The sequence below is a fragment of the Taudactylus pleione genome, unplaced genomic scaffold, assembly GCF_031769625.1.
Source record: "Taudactylus pleione unplaced genomic scaffold, aTauple2 ptg000824l, whole genome shotgun sequence".
NCBI classification, from domain to species: domain Eukaryota; kingdom Metazoa; phylum Chordata; class Amphibia; order Anura; family Myobatrachidae; genus Taudactylus; species Taudactylus pleione.
Genome location: NW_028285226.1, coordinates 1,714,726 through 1,732,676, shown reverse-complemented (window position 1 = coordinate 1,732,676; position 17,951 = coordinate 1,714,726). Strand labels below are relative to the sequence as shown.

Sequence of the window (17,951 nt, the reverse complement as noted above, 5' to 3'; positions counted from 1 at the left end):
GACCTGCTGCGAACCCCTAAGAGGCGGCCAAAGCGCCTCAAGTATTGACCAGCAGAGACATGATAAAAAACGATTTGATCAGACTTTTTAGCTATCAAAAATTAGGAGATCACTTTGGTTTGCAAACTTTGTGATATCTTTACTAAAGTACAGGTTTTAAGAAGTGGAGAGGTTGCCCATAGCAACCAGATTCTAGGTAATATCTTCTGGAAAGTGCTTGATAAATGTTAACTAGAATCTGATTGGTTACTATGGGCAACATCGCCACTAGAAACAAGCACTTTAGTAATTTTAAGATCTTTGCCTAAGTGATACTGAGACCTTCAAACAGCACATTCAGCTCTTAATCCAAGCAGCAAGTATCTGTAACCCAAACCTAATTTAGTAGCATAAAAGCTTAGAAATTTAAGTAGTTAAGATGCTACATTTGCAAGAGATGTGCACAGTGAATAGGTGGTCTACCACCATACCTTAGTGGTAATGACTCTTCAATACATGGCTCCATCTTTGCAACTCCAGCTTGAAGCCAACATCTGTATGAGCGCGAGAGGGACCGGATTCCATTTTCAGAAAGATTGCACACAGCGAATATCTGTTTTTACATCCCGAAAAGGCTGTTCAACAAACAGGCTGCAACAAAAGTAGAGTCACCAATGCATTTTGCCGTAGTTTTTGCTGGAAATGAACATCTGCTGAGACCTGTGGAGTTCAGTCGTAAACTTCAGGCTTGAAAACCGTATCAAGGAAGCCCTAACATACTAGTTATGTACTGACAACTTCAAATAAATCATCCAACAAAGAGGCTTGTAGTGTGGTTCAACTCCTGGGTTAATCCCCACTGTGCGATTGTCATCTCCATTGTGGAAGGAAACCATTGGGAATGTCTTTGCGTCCAGAACTTGTATTACTTATGCGTCTTATTTTATTTGGTAGATGAACTAGCTGAAGTGAAGAGGGCCTGCCTGTATAGTTCAGTATATACTGGCTTTGCTTATTTGTAGTATGGGTGCAATTTGTGTATCATTAATGTATGTTGAATCATACAATATATTTTCTCCTAATTTTATGATTCTACGCATGATAGAAAGTACATAATATGGTAAGTTGCCCAAAGCAACCAACCACCTATAGCAAGACAGGAGAGAAACAGTCACCATTTATGACTACAGGCTCCATTCATTCATGGTTCTAGTAGAACATGCCCCACTGCGGGGAGGGGGGGTGGGAGTGATAAGGGGTGGTTTTACTATCATTAACTAAATAGATTTCTTCACAATATTCTATAACTAAATGGTAAGAATCACCTCTGTAGATAGAGGCCCTCATTCAGAGCCGTACGCTCTGAGCAGAGCGCACGCTCTGAATGAGGGCCGGCCTCCATGAAAATGGAGCATCCTCCTGGACGCTCGTATAGCTGTGGGTCACCACCCACAGGCTATACGAGCGTGCTGTTTGATGGCCGCGATGGTCGTGACCATCGAAACTGCGAGCCGGAGCCTGCGGTTGAGGTTTTCAACCGCAAGCTCCGGAGTGATTTTGGCTCTATCGGAGCCAAAATCACTCCCACTGACATCACTAGTGATGTCAGTGGGCCGGCTTCTGACGGGAGGCGTTCCCGTGGGAACGCCCCCGTCAGGGAGGCACGCCTACCAAAGGGGGCGTGCTGTCAATCAACATCGAAAGCACGCCCCCTTTGATTAGACACAACGAGCGAAGGACTTTCCTTCACTCGTTGCGTCTGGCGCATGCGCACGACGGAGCTCCCTCCGTCGTGCGCATGCTCAGTCCAGAACATCGACCCACTTGCGAGCGGACAGCCGCTCGCGAGTGGGTCTGAATCAGGCCCAGAATCGGTATGTCACAAGCCCGGCGGATGAAATACTGACGCCGGAGGGCCGGCAGCAGAAGATCCAACCTCCGCTAACCCTCTCCCCCACCCCTTAACCCTAACCTCCACCCCAGGGTGCATAAACCTAACATAAACCTAACCCTCCGGGGAGTCCCCCCGGGAGCCCCTAAACTCCTCCCCCCTTCGTACCCTCCCCCCCCTGGCTATCCACTCCCGATGCCCGGCTTACTCAAAAATACCGAAATCCCAACGCCTTATGCCAGGCGTCGGGATTTCGTCGTAGGGCTGATGATAGGCGTCAGTATTTAGATGCCTATCATTAGTACCTTGCTGGGATTTCACAGTCGGGAAGCCGGCGGTCGGCATTTTGACCGCCGGGTACCTAACTACATCCCCTGTAGATATACATCCCCACTGATTCTACATCTATTTAAGAAGGTAAATATTGTATTGTCCAGCTGCTTACTTTTCCTGGCTAATGCACATTTATTGTATCCAATATATCTATTTGCAGTTTAAACAGGAGCCTGGACAGATGTAAGAGCCATATATCTGACATTACACAGGTGTACTTTATCCAGTCTCTCACTCATTCTGTGATCTAAACATCAAATTCAAATAATTTGTTTTTGAACTAATGTCATGTGACATACCACAGCAAGTGCCACTAATCTCTACTACCATTATATGTCACTTTAGCTACAAAATCCACTAGATTTATAGGGCAGGGTCTCCCCACAGCAATTCCGGCAGACTCATTTTTTTTACTCTAGTCAACATTTATTTTTTAGTAGATCCATTATTTTCCCTACTATTGATGTCACAAATCTAGATTTATATATTTTCCTATTAACCTTTTGCGTATGGGATGTACAAATGCCATCCTACAATCTCTTGAAACTCATCACCTACTGGTCAAAATGTTTGGCTAATGGCACTATCAGCAACAAGTTGTTCTTTTACTTCTCTAGGATGTTGTGAACAATGAATTGATCTTTTTTATTTTATTTTTTTAACTTCTGAGGAGTATATTTACTAAAGGGAGAGTTTTTAGAAGTGGAGATGTTGCCCATAGCAACCAATCAGAATCTACTAACATTTAACTAGCACCTTCTAGAAGATACGAGCTAGAATCTGATTGGTTGCTATGGGCAACATCTCCACTTCTAAAAACTCCCCCTTTAGTAAATATACCCCTGGGAGTTTACAATACTGTAGGGCAGGGGTTCTCAACTCCAGTCCTCAAGTACCATCAACAGGTCATGTTTTGTGTATTTCTTCAATTATGCACAGGCAAGTTAATCTATGTTGCTGGGTCAATAATTATCACACCTGCCTCCACTGACAGAAATCCTAAAAACATGGCCTGTTGGGGGTACTTGAGGGTTGTGGTTGAGAACCACTGCAGTAGAGTATATATTCTCCTCTAGTGTAGCAAGCCATTTCCATTTTCAACAGTAAATAGAAATTCCAGACTCTCTATATAACTATTTTTGCTCTGTCTCTCATTCAAATATAGCCACACCCTTTCCAATTTTCTATACAAATAGCACTGGCACCCTTTGTTACTGAAAGGGAGATGTATGAAGCCTTGGAGAGAGATAAAGTGCAGTTGCCCAAAGCAACCAGCTTCTTACATTTACCTAGCACAGCCTTTGAAATTACACTGATTGGCTACTTTGAGCAACTACTCCACTTCTCTCTCTACAAGGCTGGATACATCTCCATTGGAACGTGGCATCATTTCTTCTGATTGTGTTCTATTGTGTGTTTGGCAGCTCTTACATAATATCTGGTCCTCTTCTTATTCCTACATGCAGATATCATGGCACCTCTAACTGCTGTAACATCCTCGGAGAACCAGTTTGGATGAGTCTGTTTTTACAATGGTCTCTTGATTTTAAAAATGTAAACAGATGCTTTTAAATGAATCTACCTTACGTCCTCCACCTACCTCAGTGTCTCCTAGTTCAGCACGTGGAGGTCTAATTTTCTACCTCACTGTTCTATAGAAAACAAATGAAAGAGCACAGAATGAGGAATGTAAGAAGAGTTGGTAGGATTGTGCACAAGGACACACAGTCCATAGGATGAAGTATAATTAGAATGTATACGCTGAAAGCAGAACCTTTAAACTAAATTGTTAGAGAAATATGGCAGTGGAATGACGAGGTTTTGAACAAACACAACTGTTTTTGCATCTAAGGAAAGCAGAACAGTCCATTATCCTCTATAACACAGAGAAACGCTGTATATTCTAGGATTTAGTTCTATGGTATGGTGCCCAAGACATTAACTGAAAACAAAAAATTAAGTATACTATATTGTTAGTCACTAAGCGATAAGTTTACCAAGTAGCACTTTTCAGACAGCAATTTAAATATACTTATACAGACGAAACTGCCAAAGATGCATTAGCTTTAAAAAGTGCTGCTTAGTAAATGTATCCCTTTAGTCTAAGAAAAATCTAAAACCGCTATCCAATTAGCCTTGATATATATTTTCGGGGGCGAAAAACTGGTATTTTTCGTTAACAATCCACGTTTTTTATACCTTATCCTATTTGTTTCGGGCGAATTATCCTATTTGTTCTTGAAAATATACAGAAGTATGGACTTATGTGGTTTAGAAAAAAAAAAAAAAAACCAGCACTTTTTGGGGATAATTTTTCAGGACCCATCGGGTCCTGAAAAAAAATCCCCAATAAGTGCCGACGTCGGGCCGGGCTTCAAGGCTAATTGGATAGCTCCAGGGGATCCATTAGTTACAGTGCACAATCAGACCAGGAATTTAAAAATCAAGTCTGTGTATCAATACGTTCTGCATAATTTATGTATACATTATAAATAAAAGAAATAAACAAAATGTATAATTATAATGGAGGCATAGGATCAAATAACATTGATTAATCTTCTCAGACTTCTTGCGGTGTTAGGTGAGAGATTACAGCACGAGTCCCCAATCTTCTATAGTCATTGTATAAATTAGCTCTCTTAGCACTATACAGTATTCCAGTTGTCCGGCTTTACTTGGAATACAGAAAAATGCAGGGGGAATCCAATTCAGAATAAGTGCAAGAGACGTAACACAAAGTGGTATAACAAAGTCATGTCCTCTGGTCTAGTGCTGCCCTTGGTCTTTGCCCAGTCCATTTTGCTCCAGGGCAGACACTACAGCCATGTACTTAAAATCAATGGGATTGTGATTGAAGGTCTCCACCAGTTTAAACAGGTCCCCAGCATAGAAGAGCTGCACTTGACTGGCCAAACACTGCGCTTCCTGGACATTCTGCAACATAAAAAATACTATAAACAGCCTGATAAAGTAACAACCAAGAGCTACTTCAGTCAACCGCTATAGTTCAATAATTAATTATTAAATAAACACGGATCTTAAAATTGAAGGTTAGCTCACAAATGACTAACTTAGCCAGAGGAACTGCCAACGATGACTCCCATTCTCCTCATAGGGCCATATTCAATATGGGGCGAAAAGTCAGAGGTCGGATCAATTAGGACCCGGTGAAAACGGGACCCGGCGGAAAGGTGAGTATCAAAAAGTCCATTCAATTTTCGGGAAATCTTCCTGTCACCCCCCTAAAGATGTCCTGACACGGGGGATCACTACGGGTAGCACCGATTTAGGCTACTGAAGGTAGTCAGGGTTTTTAATAGACGCGGCAGGTGCGTAAATGCGGCTTTATTATTTTATTTATTTATTAACAGTTTCTTATATAGCGCTTTACAATTGTAAGCATTGATAGAACAAAACTGGGTAATAAACAGACAGATATATAGGTAGAAAGGCCCTGCTCGCAAGCTTACAATCTATAGCTTTAGAAGAAGAGGTGCAGAATAGCACTTAGGTTTTTTTTTTAAATAACTTTTCCCATCAAATTTGGGGTACATGAAAACGGATGCAAGCATATTTTTAAGTCCCTAAAGTCATTTTTTTTTAATTCTTCAAAAATGCACCTGCCGCTGCCACCCGAATTCTAGAAAACACCTGCTGTATACTTGGAAACCCCCCCTGAATCATTTTCGCTAGTTTAAAACTTTGTTCCCCTATATTTTTTTTTTGCCCCCAAAATGTAAGTAAATTTTTTGGGGTATCCAGAGGATTTTTTAAAATGTTTTTTGACACAGATTACTTTATAGGACACTCCCAGGGCTGCAGGCTATTTTTTTTAAGCCGGCACCCCTAAACCCCAATTCTGCACTTTTTTTCGCCATGTACATGGTGAAAACTTGAATACGGTGATAATTGAAACAGGCGAACATGACATCATCAGCGACTTCTCGTTACTGAATTAAATACCCCCATAGTCACAAAAGGATACTAGCAGATAACACTCTCCCTGTGCAAAATACATAAGACCGGTTTAATGGCAGTTTCTACATAAAGCATTATTTCATACAACACAGCACTTTGTACAAGTACTTCATGTCATTTCACCCAAGAAAATCAAAATTTGCCAGAAAACAAATGTAACCAATTTTGCACCATGTCAGGTCTTCAAGCAAAGCGGAAGATGGAAAATCTGGTGACTTGATGACATCCCCAATCCCCCAACAGGGAGAGATTGTGAGTGAGTCATCGCCCAGCTTGGAAGTAAGGACCGGTACACACTAGGTCGACAAATCAAACATTTGGTGAGTGCTTACACACTTACCAATCGCATGCCCGATGTGCTGGGCTTGACGTCACAACTGGGCGGGCATTTGAATTTGCCCCCACAGCTGAGATGTCAATCACCGTCGGATCCCCGTATCATGTGAACGGGCGATCGTTGGGTCGCCCATACACACCAGCAGATAACAGTTTTAACTTTCAGATACATCGGCCATCTACTGTGCTGCAGGGCTGATCCGATAGGTCTGAACGATGACGTTCACAGACATACCAGGTGTACACACCCACTGATGTACTCTAGATATATATGGACCGTTCAATGGAACGGCTGATATATCAGCTTAAGCAGCTCCCCTTGCACCTCGTCATACAGTTCAGCATGGTGCTGAAATCTGTACAACTTGTTCTTCAGCAGGCGCAGAGTGGAGATCACAGCAACCGAGCCAAGCAGCCAAAATCACACATTGTGGCAGCAGGAAAAGTACTTTACCAGGAATTTGGTGTCATGTTCAGAGTTCATTAACACAATCCCTTTGTCCTCCTGGAGCTCATTGTAATGATATAGGATTAGCTGACTGGGTGCTGCCTCACCAGCTGTCTGTAGATGGAAAATAAGAGACACTGATTATTATAATAGGTTTGTCTATAGTGGGGACAATTATTTGGCCATTGGGAGTTATGGATTCAAAACACACCCTACATTGTGGGTAGCTATAGTCAGCTGCATATAAAGTCTTTAATAAAGCAATATGAATACAGAGTTAGCTCACATTTATCCAGCATGTGATCTGTCCGATATCACAGCTGGTAAGTACATGAGAATATTAATTGGCTTGCAGTCTCCTAGGTAATGTGAGCCTTCTGACCTATGACAAGAATTTAGCGAATGACCCAGATATTTTTATTTTTTTAAAGCCAGGCACTGTTTATTTATATATTCTGTGGCGGTTATCGTGATGAAAGGACCTTAGCCTATTGATCTCTGCTGTTACAATACAGCGGAGACAAATTATACCAAGGTCAGACGCGGCCATACTGCACCCACCTGTCCAATTTTACTGCTTCAGTGGCACATTACCCATAATATAAATGTAAACTGGTGTGGATTAACAGATAGACAGTAAAATGACAATGTCTAGATAGACACCAGATATTAGACAGTCGATAGGTCGACTGGCACAAAAGGTCAACAGGGACAAAGGGTCGACATGTAAGAAGGTTGACAGGTACAAATGGTCAACATGGTCAAAAGGTCGACACAAAAATGGCCGCCTATTTTGTTTTTTAGCCCTAATCTTCACCCTAACCCTCCCCTTGGTGCCTAACTGTCGGGGTAGGTGCCTGACCCAAACAGTCCCTTCTAGTGCCTAACCCTCCCTCCTGGTGCCTAACCCTAACCGTCAGGGTAAGTGCCTAACCATAACCCTCCGGTAAGTGCCTAACCCTAAAAACAAAAATCATGTGTCGACCATTTTCATGTCAACCTTTTGACAGTCAACCATTTGCAACCTGTCGACTTTTAGTGTGTGGACCTACTAACTGTCTAACATCTGGTCTACCTTTTTACTGTCTATCTATAGTCTGGCACCCAATTTAAACGCAGACCGGGGTCCCATTATTTTTACATTAAAAACCATGATACATATGTGACCAAATGATTGCACAGACTAGAAAAAACATCCCATTTCTTATGGGTGGCAAATAAGGTAATACATTTATACCAATCTATCTCCGCATTCCCACTAGGCTGTTTTAGCCGCGCCCTGTCCGATTTCAAAAGGGCAGAATGCGCCCTGCCATTATGGTGGAGCCCTGCTATAACATGGCAGTACAGAGATCACCGCCGGTGAATAGATGCCATGCACACAGCATCTATTCACAAAGAGGAGAGTTTGCCCCCTTTTGCTCATGGCCATGCCCCCTTTTCGAGCGCTCGCTACAGGGTCCTTTCTAGGTCCTAGAGTGAACACTGAGCATCTGCACCTTAGATTATGAGAAAATAAGCATTTATGGAGTTCAGTTGGGTACAATCTTGGAAACATGGGTCAGTATGGTTGCGGGGAGTTATGTTCGCATATGACAAGGTGAGTGGATGAAAGTGTTCTGTTACGTTTAGAAGAAACAGATATTTACAGTTAAAGATACATTTTACATGAATTGGACAAAGCACTTATCCACAAAATATATCTGTAAATAGACTATCAACATTTCATATAACATCGTTACTATGATCTTTAGGGTCATAACACCTTCAGCCATTAATAATAAAAATATTTGGAAAATTGTTACATTACAGTCACTGACTCGCCTCTTCACTTAAGAGATGTTAGGTGCATTACAGGAGCTTTGTATGAGACAAAGGGAACCCAAGCAGCTGAGGACACAGTTATATCTTATGTCACAATGGGAGAAATTCAATAATCTACATGGGGATGTGGTTCACGGGTTAAGTACCCGGAGCTACTGAATTGGCTGCATCGCGCCCGGCAGGTAATTGCAGCCCAAATCTGCTGGGGAACTTCCACGCTGGGGCTCGATGCAGAGGGTCTCCCTGATATGTGACCAACCCAGCCTAGCATGGTGATGCTTTTGCTACGGGAGACTATGCTTACTTCCCTGCTGTCATGTTAGCTATCCCACATTACAGCACTGGTGCCGGCTATACGTTTGTGGTGGTGAGCATACTGTTCATTTTTTTTCCACCAGAACCTAGTTTCAGTGGCGTAACTACTGCCCCCAACAGTCCCCGCGTTGGCTTGGAGGCGCTGGGTAGCTTGGGAGCGACGGGGGCAGTAGTTACGCCACTCAGTTGCGGAACTCCCGTAACTACGCAGGGTGCAGGGGTTGTGGTCGCACCCCCTTAACCCTCCATCTGCCGGGCGCCCGCTGAGTGTGTAACCAGCGGGCACCCGGCTCCTATTCAAGCTCCCTCCGTCTTCCGGGTCCCACAGGGCACCATGACGTCACTCACATAGTGCCGAGGAGCGAACGCCGGGGTATGGACGGCAGCAGCATTGGAGCAGGGATAAAGATAAGTGGGGGCACTACTTGAAGGGGCAAAATTTATAGTTACACCACTGCCTACTTTTTGCATTATCAATGATTGCAATGAGAGGTACAAGTCCCCCAAGTGGCCAGTACTAGTACTACAGGCATATCAGTAATGCTAATTTAGACCGTTACAGTATTGCAATGCAATATCCAACTTCAGAATTGTTGTGATGCATTAATTTAATGATCTCAAGGTGTCAATGTAATCATTGCTACATCTGTATAACAACATAATAAATGCAGTATCCTACTCAGGGGCAGGCACTGCTCCATAATGATCTGTGCGGGGTACAGTGACATGACCTGGATATTAATAAGTGCAGTGAAATGAAGCTCCAATCCAGACCACTGACCCACAAAAAACTCGTATCCCTCCTTCCTCGGCAATGCGTATAGGAACTGCAACAATACAAAAGAGAGATAAAGAATTGATACAAATCCTTCCAAGACAAATAACAACTGTTAGTATAAAGAATATAATGTTTGGCACAGAAATATAACATTTTGGGCCTGATTCCAGCATCCGTGTGCACAGCACAGAAATTGTGATAACGATGCATGGTCTCAGATATTACAATGTAGTGGGCGTTCCCAGGCAATGACTGGGAGGGGCTAAGCAGATGCACAGCAATGGTCAGTCTTACGGGCGTGTTGTGGGAGAGGCCAGACTCTGACTGACAACCTGCACCTACCATGGGGCTGGTCCAAGTTTCGATCGTGCAATCTGAAGACTCACCAAGGAGTATTTCAGCGTCTACAGACACTCAGCGTGGGTGTCTCAGTCCTTACACATGCAGGAGCACGGTGGAAAAGCTGGTAGCGGTATTTGCATAGAATCACAGAAGCAATACCAACAAACGACTCAACACACGAGGGCTGCAGCATCCAACTCAGAATCAAGCCTTATAAGTGCAGACTACAGGTGCGTATCCACTAACAGATAGTGGAACAACAGTACGATTACGACATAGTAATCGTACCGTCTGTCCCCATCCCCTGCAGTGTCTACACTGAACGATTAGTCGTTCAGTGTAGGCACCCTCCATCATCCCTGAACATGGCCAATCTGTCGTTATCGGCAGACTGACCGGCATGTTCAGCCGATGATTGATGTCGGAAACGACCAGAGAGAGCGTGCATCGCTGGTCGTTTCCGACATTATAGTGCACGATTAATGAGCGATTGCACGATTACGATGTCATAATCGTGCAATCGCTCATTAATATCTGCTAGTGGATACACGGCACATCAATACGATTTACCTGTACGAACGGCATAGGGGTCAGTTATTTATAGAGACTGCAACTAAGTGTTGTATGTTGGGGAGTCAGAACATTTATAGGATAAGTGCCATACTCAGACCATGTGTGGGTTGGGTGCAATAGGGATCTGTAACAAACAGCTCACTTAGGCCCTCATTCAGAGCCGCACGTTAACAACAGTACGCTCGTTGCGTTCCGATGTTGACTAACCGCGCATGCGTCGGTGTTACACTGCGCATGTGCGTACGGCAGATTGCGAGCTTTTTTTCTCTCGTTCCTAAAATAGCGTACAGGAAGTGACATGTCAAATGTGATTGACAGAACAGGGCGTTTTTGGGTGTTGACGGGGGTGGAGATGAAAAAACGCAGGCGTGGCGAGGCGTTTTTGGGGCGTACATACATTAGCAGATGCGAACGTCAAATGTGTTCGGACCGTCTCATACGTCACTGGAACATCCGCTTTCCCTTCAAAATGCTCGCACAGCTTAGGGTCAGGATTACTCGACCACATTGGCGATGGCCTTCTCCTCCGTCCCGGGACTCCACGATGGTGCAGCGATTAATCGCGGCTGGTCAGTAAAGTAATTAGTGTTGGATTGAAATCCGGCTTGGTATGTGTTTGGAAAGCAGTTTATTGGGATAGCACAAAAGCGTACGCAGGTGGAAATCAGAGCTGCTAATGTCATGATTACACAATCAATTAGCGTACATTTTTGGGGTTTTATTTTGGCCACAATTTGGTGGTTATGGCCTATTGTAACAATAATGTCATCATCTTTTAATTAGCTCCCCTTTTTTTTGGTTTACTGTGGAATTTGCATCGCTATGTGATTTTTTAAACGTTCCTTAAAGAGGCCTTTTTTTTTTTTAAAGAGGGTCAGTTTTTGCGTTTAAGGCCAGGATTAAATGTAACCCATTTGTCCAATAATGTCACAATACAATGTCAGTGTTTTGTTTTTAATTTATTGTTTACACACAAACAAATTGGCCTAATATTGTATTGCCTTTTTTTGTGGCCAAGATATTTGATCCAAAAAAAAAAAAAACATAACTACTAACATAAGCGTAAATACAAAATTTAAAAACATTTCACAAGAAAGGAGAGGGAAGTTTTGACCAGAAAGGAATATGAGCCAAGCACAGAAGGAGTGTGGGAAAAGTCGCCATTGCTGTCACCGTTTTCTCGCCCGTTTGGCTGGGTGAGGGTGGGCGCCAGACCGGGTCCGGGATGCCATCGGGCTGGCCTGTCCAGAGGCAGATGTTGTGGCCTCTGGACTAGGCACAGGGCTAGGCACATTTGGAGGATTGCCTGATGTTGTGCCAGAGGTGGAGGATCCGGATGTTCCGGCAGGAAGGGAGGTCGGCTCCACCATGTGCTGGCGAACGAGCTGCTCCAGGGCATCGGCGATGCGGATGTTGGCCCTGGTATTTTCCGCCAGGGCCTGACCAATGGTCACGTTGGCCGCAGCATTTTGCTCCAGGGCCTCAGCCACCCGTATCAGACTGGCGTCCATCCTCTGCAGAATCTCCGTATGGCAATCCGATTTAAAATTGAGTTCTGTGAGGAGGCCCACTGCCTGCGAGGGGGCATGCCCTGGACTGGCTTCTGCAGGGTCCTCAGCCGGATGTACTGGTTCCTCCCCTGCAGAGTCAGCAGAAATTCTGCGGCCAAGGCTCCCCTCTGGAGCAGACTCATCCGCCTCTGTCTCTGTTAGGAAATTGGAGAAAAGACTCACATTAGAATCTACATATTGGCACAATAGCATTTCTGAGTTGGTGACATCACAAGACTTACCTTGGCCAACATGAGGAGCCGCAAAGTCTGGCATGTCCGTATCCATGTTGGACACGCCAAACACCTCCACAGCCTGCACACACCCCTGTGCCATCTCTTCTAAGTCTGTCAACTCCAATGACACAGGGGTGGGACCCCCACCTGTCCCCCTTGCATGCCTAGCCCTGTCGGCAAGTTTTTGTTTGAGACGATATTTGAAGTCTGCCCATCTGTGGAATGAATTTGGAACCATTATCCTTTTTTTTTACAATGGGGTTTGTTTATAGGATGGGAAAGTGTTTACTTACCGCCGTTTGACATCCCGGGCTAGACGGACATAATCACCCACCCTATTGACAGCAACGGCGACCTCCTCCCACATTCTCCACTTCTGGCTTTGGCTCATATTCCTGGCTGCCTGGGGCAGGATGTCAACGCACTTCTGGATCAAAACCTCCATCTCCTTGCTTGTGAAATGTGGCTGCCTTTTTTTTTTGGCAGCTTTGGCGGGTTGACTGGGGCCAGCAGTCTCTTCCATGTCATCCTCCTCACCTATTTGGGTAAATATGCAGATTTAGCCACTTCACAACTTGCACAATATTATGTTTTAAAAGAATCATTGACACAAAATGCATGAAGGCCTTACCGCCGCAATTTTGACCATTGTTTCCCTGGTTTGAAGCCATGTCTCTGCTTCCAGCATGAAATCATCCAGAAATTCTATGTGATTTCGTGACGTATTTATACATGCGTCCTTAGTTTGCGGCCGCATCATTGATTGTGCGTCCCTATGATTCATCCTTAATTTGTGCGGGAAAATAAACACTATTTATGGCTTGGTGTGTGTGGATTCGAGGTGGGGTTGTTGGAGTGTTGTCGGTTAAGTGGTTTGGATTTGGTTGGTTGCGTTTGGAGGATTTTGCAGAGTTGTTTTTTTGTTTGTTTTTGCTACATTTCTTTGGTTTTTCCGTTCGCATTTTTTTCAATTTTTCAACATCCTTTCCTGATTTGGTAAGTTTTGTGCATTCAAATTTGTGGCCAATTGGTGTATTCTTCTGTTTTGTGGTTCGTTAATTTGTTTAACACTCATTTCATCTTTTTTAGTTTTTTTTTGTTTTCGGACCCAAAGAAGTTTTTTGTGGAAATCTTATATATTCGAGTTGGGTAAGTCCATTTTTTGTCTTGCATTTGCGAATTAATTACCGCATTTTTGACTGTTGGTGTAGTGACTTGCATTTGCGAATTAATTACCGCATTTTTGACTGTTGGTGTAGTGACTTGCATTTGCGAATTAATTACCGCATTTTTGACTGTTGGTGTAGTGACTTGCATTTGCGAATTAATTACCGCATTTTTGACTGTTGGTGTAGTGACTTGCATTTGCGAATTAATTACCGCATTTTTGACTGTTGGTGTAGTGACTTGCATTTGCGAATTAATTACCGCATTTTTGACTGTTGGTGTAGTGACTTGCATTTGAGAATTAATTACCGCATTTTTGACGGCTTATTCATCATATAATCCAGTTTTGCTTTTCCCTTTTCCATTTTTTGGGTCCATTTGAACCCTATTTGACGTACGGTGTGCAATGTAGTTTTCATCGATGGCCAAATGTGTTTTTCCGCTATTTTCTGTGTTGGCTTGCAACAATTTTTAAACAAAAAAAACACCCTCTAAATTTTTGAAGTCTCATTGTTGGCTTTTTTACAGTTTATACGTATCATGACAATACCCCGGCATGTAAGCAGCTATGGATGGTATCAGAAAGCTAAGTTGTTTTTTCTTACTTTTGGGGTGGGTCAAAAGCCTTACATTGTAAACTTTGAATTTCAGGTAGATCTGGGGCGAATTGTTCTGGCCCTGCTCCCGGAAGACGACCAACCTCAAACTCGTCCCAGGCGTAGGCATCGTAGGCATGCAAGGCCCCAGATATTTCGAACACGTGTCACCCTTTTTGGAATGCCCGATGATGAGGTTTTAAGACGCTACCGTCTACCTCCCAAAATCATCATAGACACTCTCTCAATAATAGAAAGTGATCTTGAGCGGCAAATTGACAGTCCAACAGCAATACCACCACTGACGCAATTTATGGCGGTGTTACATTTCTGTGCCTCAGGATCGTTTCAAACAACGGTTGAAATAGTGGCGGGCATCTCCCAATCCTCCTTTTCCCGGATCCTGAGGGCAGTGATGGAGGCACTTTTCAAGCACCTCCATCATTTTATTAAAATGCCTTTGGATATGGGTGCCCTTAGTGTGGCCAAGGCCAATTTTTACCAAATAGCTGGCTTCCCACACATCATAGGGGTTGTGGATGGTACTCACATACCACTTCAGCCTCCAGCACGGCTGGAGGCAATATTTAGAAACAGGAAACACTATCACTCCCTGAATGTAATGGTGGTATGTGATGCCTCCCTCCAGATCCTGTCCCTGAATGCTAAATTACCCGGAAGTGCTCATGACTCCTTCGTCATCCGGCAATCAGGGATATGGCAGAAATTAACCAACCTACAAGCTGGTGATGCGTGGCTTCTGGGTAAGTGGAGACCTTTAGTACATAACAATGTTAAGCTTGATACACAGTGTTCCTGACATGGTCTATTTTTGTTCACAGGAGACAGTGGATACCCTTGCATGTCCTGGCTGCTCACTCCTTATTTGGCTCCCACACCAGGGCCACAAAGTGCGTATAATTCCGCACTTACAGCCACCAGGCAAGTGGTGGAGCGCTGTATCGGCCTTTTAAAAGGCCGATTCAGATGCCTCCACCGCTCTGGTGGCGAGCTCATGTATGTGCCGGATATGGTGTCGAAAATTGTGGTCCTGTGTGGGATATTTCACAACATTGCCATAAGGAGTGGTGTCCCAATGCAGCCAGAGGATGCCTTACCTGAGGATGGCCCCCCCGAGGTTGGTCGAAGGTCAGTATGTGGGGGGGCCATACGCGATGATGTGGTGGCCAGATTTTTTAGGTAAGTTTGAACAAAACTCCAGTGTTTATACCTAATGTGTTTGTGTTTTTTGGCGAACATCTAATATATTTTTAATTTTCTCACCATCTTCTGTTTGTTCACATAATCTTTGGCACTCCAACGCTCACTACTTCCTGCTACCCTTACCAAACCTGGATCTGTTCCTTTTGGGCATATATTCTTGAACCCATATCGCAACGCCATGTTTGTGGAATCATGTTGGCATGGTCCTTCGTCAACCAGTTCTTGATTGTGTTTTTATTTAATTATTTCTTGGTATGTGTTGTATTTGAATTTATCACTGTGTATTTTTTTTGGGAGTGACCACTTTGTTTTCTCTGTTATGTTGTCAATAAATGTTTGAAGAGTGAAATGGTCTTCCTTTTTTGGGACGTTAACAGCAAGTGTAACCAGGTTAACACAAGTTACATTTGACTAAGGGGTAAACCAGTACTGACGCCAGTTGAGCAAAACTGAAATATGTTTTCAGCTTCCCAATCCACACCAAAAGGAAGCCTGGCCCAACCTTGGGATTTGTAAGATTGGCCTAAGCAGCTTGCGCACCAAGTAGGAACCTGGAAAATGTAGAAATCTGAAATTGACACTACACCCAAAAAGGGAAATGACATTGTTACTGTTATGTGTTTCTGGTGTCTGTTTGACATACAAAGACAAAACACAATCTAACTTTTAAAAAAGGGAAATCCTTGCAGGAACTTATGTCAGGCTAAACTATCTTGGTTTTGGTTTTTAAAAATGAGCCACAACGTATATTTGTCTTAATAAATTTATTTGGAAAATAGAAAAAAAAAAAAAAAATCTAATGCCGAAGGAGGCCAGACAGCCCGGTCGAGGGCCACCAGAAGGCCGATTACATGGTGGCGCATCTGCCCCACAACATCCGCCACCTCTTGCCGACGCCTCTGTTCCTCTGTGGGTGAGAAAAGTGTGTGGGTTAATACAACAATAGGGACTCCACAGAAAAACATAAAAAAAAAACCAAATCACTCCTAAACCCAAAAACAGAAATAAAAAGGGTGGGCTGGCAAAAATACAAGGCCTAGGTACAAATTCCCACAGGTATGATATGTGTATGCTTAAATCACCAGGAAGAGGTAAAGGCAAACCTTCACAATCAACAAAAGTCAAGCCACAAAAACACAAAGAAAGGCACGACACATGATTACATACAAACAGTTTGTGCTTTATAAAAAATAAATAAAAAACATACCGGGAAACAAATCGGGAGCTCCGGCCAAACCTCCATGATCCTCCTCGGAGGATCCGTCATTCCCCAAAGAATGGGGCGGAGTTATGCTGGACTCCGGGGAGGGGGTAATTGGAAGAGGGGTGGGTGGAGGAGAGGGGGAAGTGGGACGGAGGGGAAGGAGGCCCGACATTTCCGGGAGAGGGTCTGGGAAGGATGGGGAGGAGTGGGGAATAGGGGGAAGATTTGGGGTGGAGTGTTGGCTGGGGGTTGGGGAGAGTGGGCGGGAACGCCGACGTTGACGGCGGAGTCTTGGCTGTCCCCCTAAAATATGTCAAATAAATTGCGTTTAGTTTATGGACAAATCCGGGCAACCAAACTAAAAAAAATAAAAAATAAAAAAATAAAACCAAAAAAAAAAGCAGTAGAATTAAAAATTCAGAAAAAGAGGGGAAACATGCAGACGCAGATATGAGTACAAATAATAAATAGAACAGACAGGAAAACATGCACACGCAGATATGAGTACAAATAATAAATAGAACAGACAGGAAAACATGCAGACGCAGATATGAGTACAAATAATAAATAGAACAGACAGGAAAACATGCACACGCAGATATGAGTACAAATAATAAATAGAACAGACAGGAAAACATGCACACGCAGATATGAGTACAAATAATAAATAGAACAGACAGGAAAACATGCAGACGCAGATATGAGTACAAATAATAAATAGAACAGACAGGAAAACATGCACACGCAGATATGAGTACAAATAATAAATAGAACAGACAGGAAAACATGCACACGCAGATATGAGTACAAATAATAAATAGAACAGACAGGAAAACATGCAGACGCAGATATGAGTACAAATAATAAATAGAACAGACAGGAAAACATGCACACGCAGATATGAGTACAAATAATAAATAGAACAGACAGGAAAACATGCAGACGCAGATATGAGTACAAATAATAAATAGAACAGACAGGAAAACATGCAGACGCAGATATGAGTACAAATAATAAATAGAACAGACAGGAAAACATGCACACGCAGATATGAGTACAAATAATAAATAGAACAGACAGGAAAACATGCAGACGCAGATATGAGTACAAATAATAAATAGAACAGACAGGAAAACATGCACACGCAGTTTGCCCCACAAACACAAACATGAAAACC

At 43.3% G+C, this 17,951-nt stretch overlaps 1 protein-coding gene across 4 annotated transcripts in view; it reads right to left on the bottom strand.

Moving 5' to 3' along the window:
* Nucleotides 1–4,288: 4,288 nt before the first annotated feature.
* ATPAF1 (ATP synthase mitochondrial F1 complex assembly factor 1) overlaps nt 4,289–17,951 on the bottom strand; it is a 49,659-nt gene continuing 35,996 nt past the window's right edge. The window contains exons 7-9 of one of the 4 annotated variants that reach the window (XM_088458292.1): nt 9,836–9,931; nt 6,972–7,079; nt 4,290–5,137 (exon numbers count right to left, since the gene is read on the bottom strand). In XM_088458292.1, the coding sequence (XP_088314418.1) occupies nt 4,970–5,137; nt 6,972–7,079; nt 9,836–9,931 (372 nt within the window). In that variant the 3' untranslated portion in view covers nt 4,290–4,969. Of the gene's footprint in view, nt 5,138–6,971; nt 7,080–9,835; nt 9,932–16,311; nt 16,478–16,594; nt 17,078–17,951 lie in introns of those variants that run through there. The other 3 variants (XM_088458293.1, XR_015872865.1, XM_088458294.1) reach the window with 3 other exon arrangements.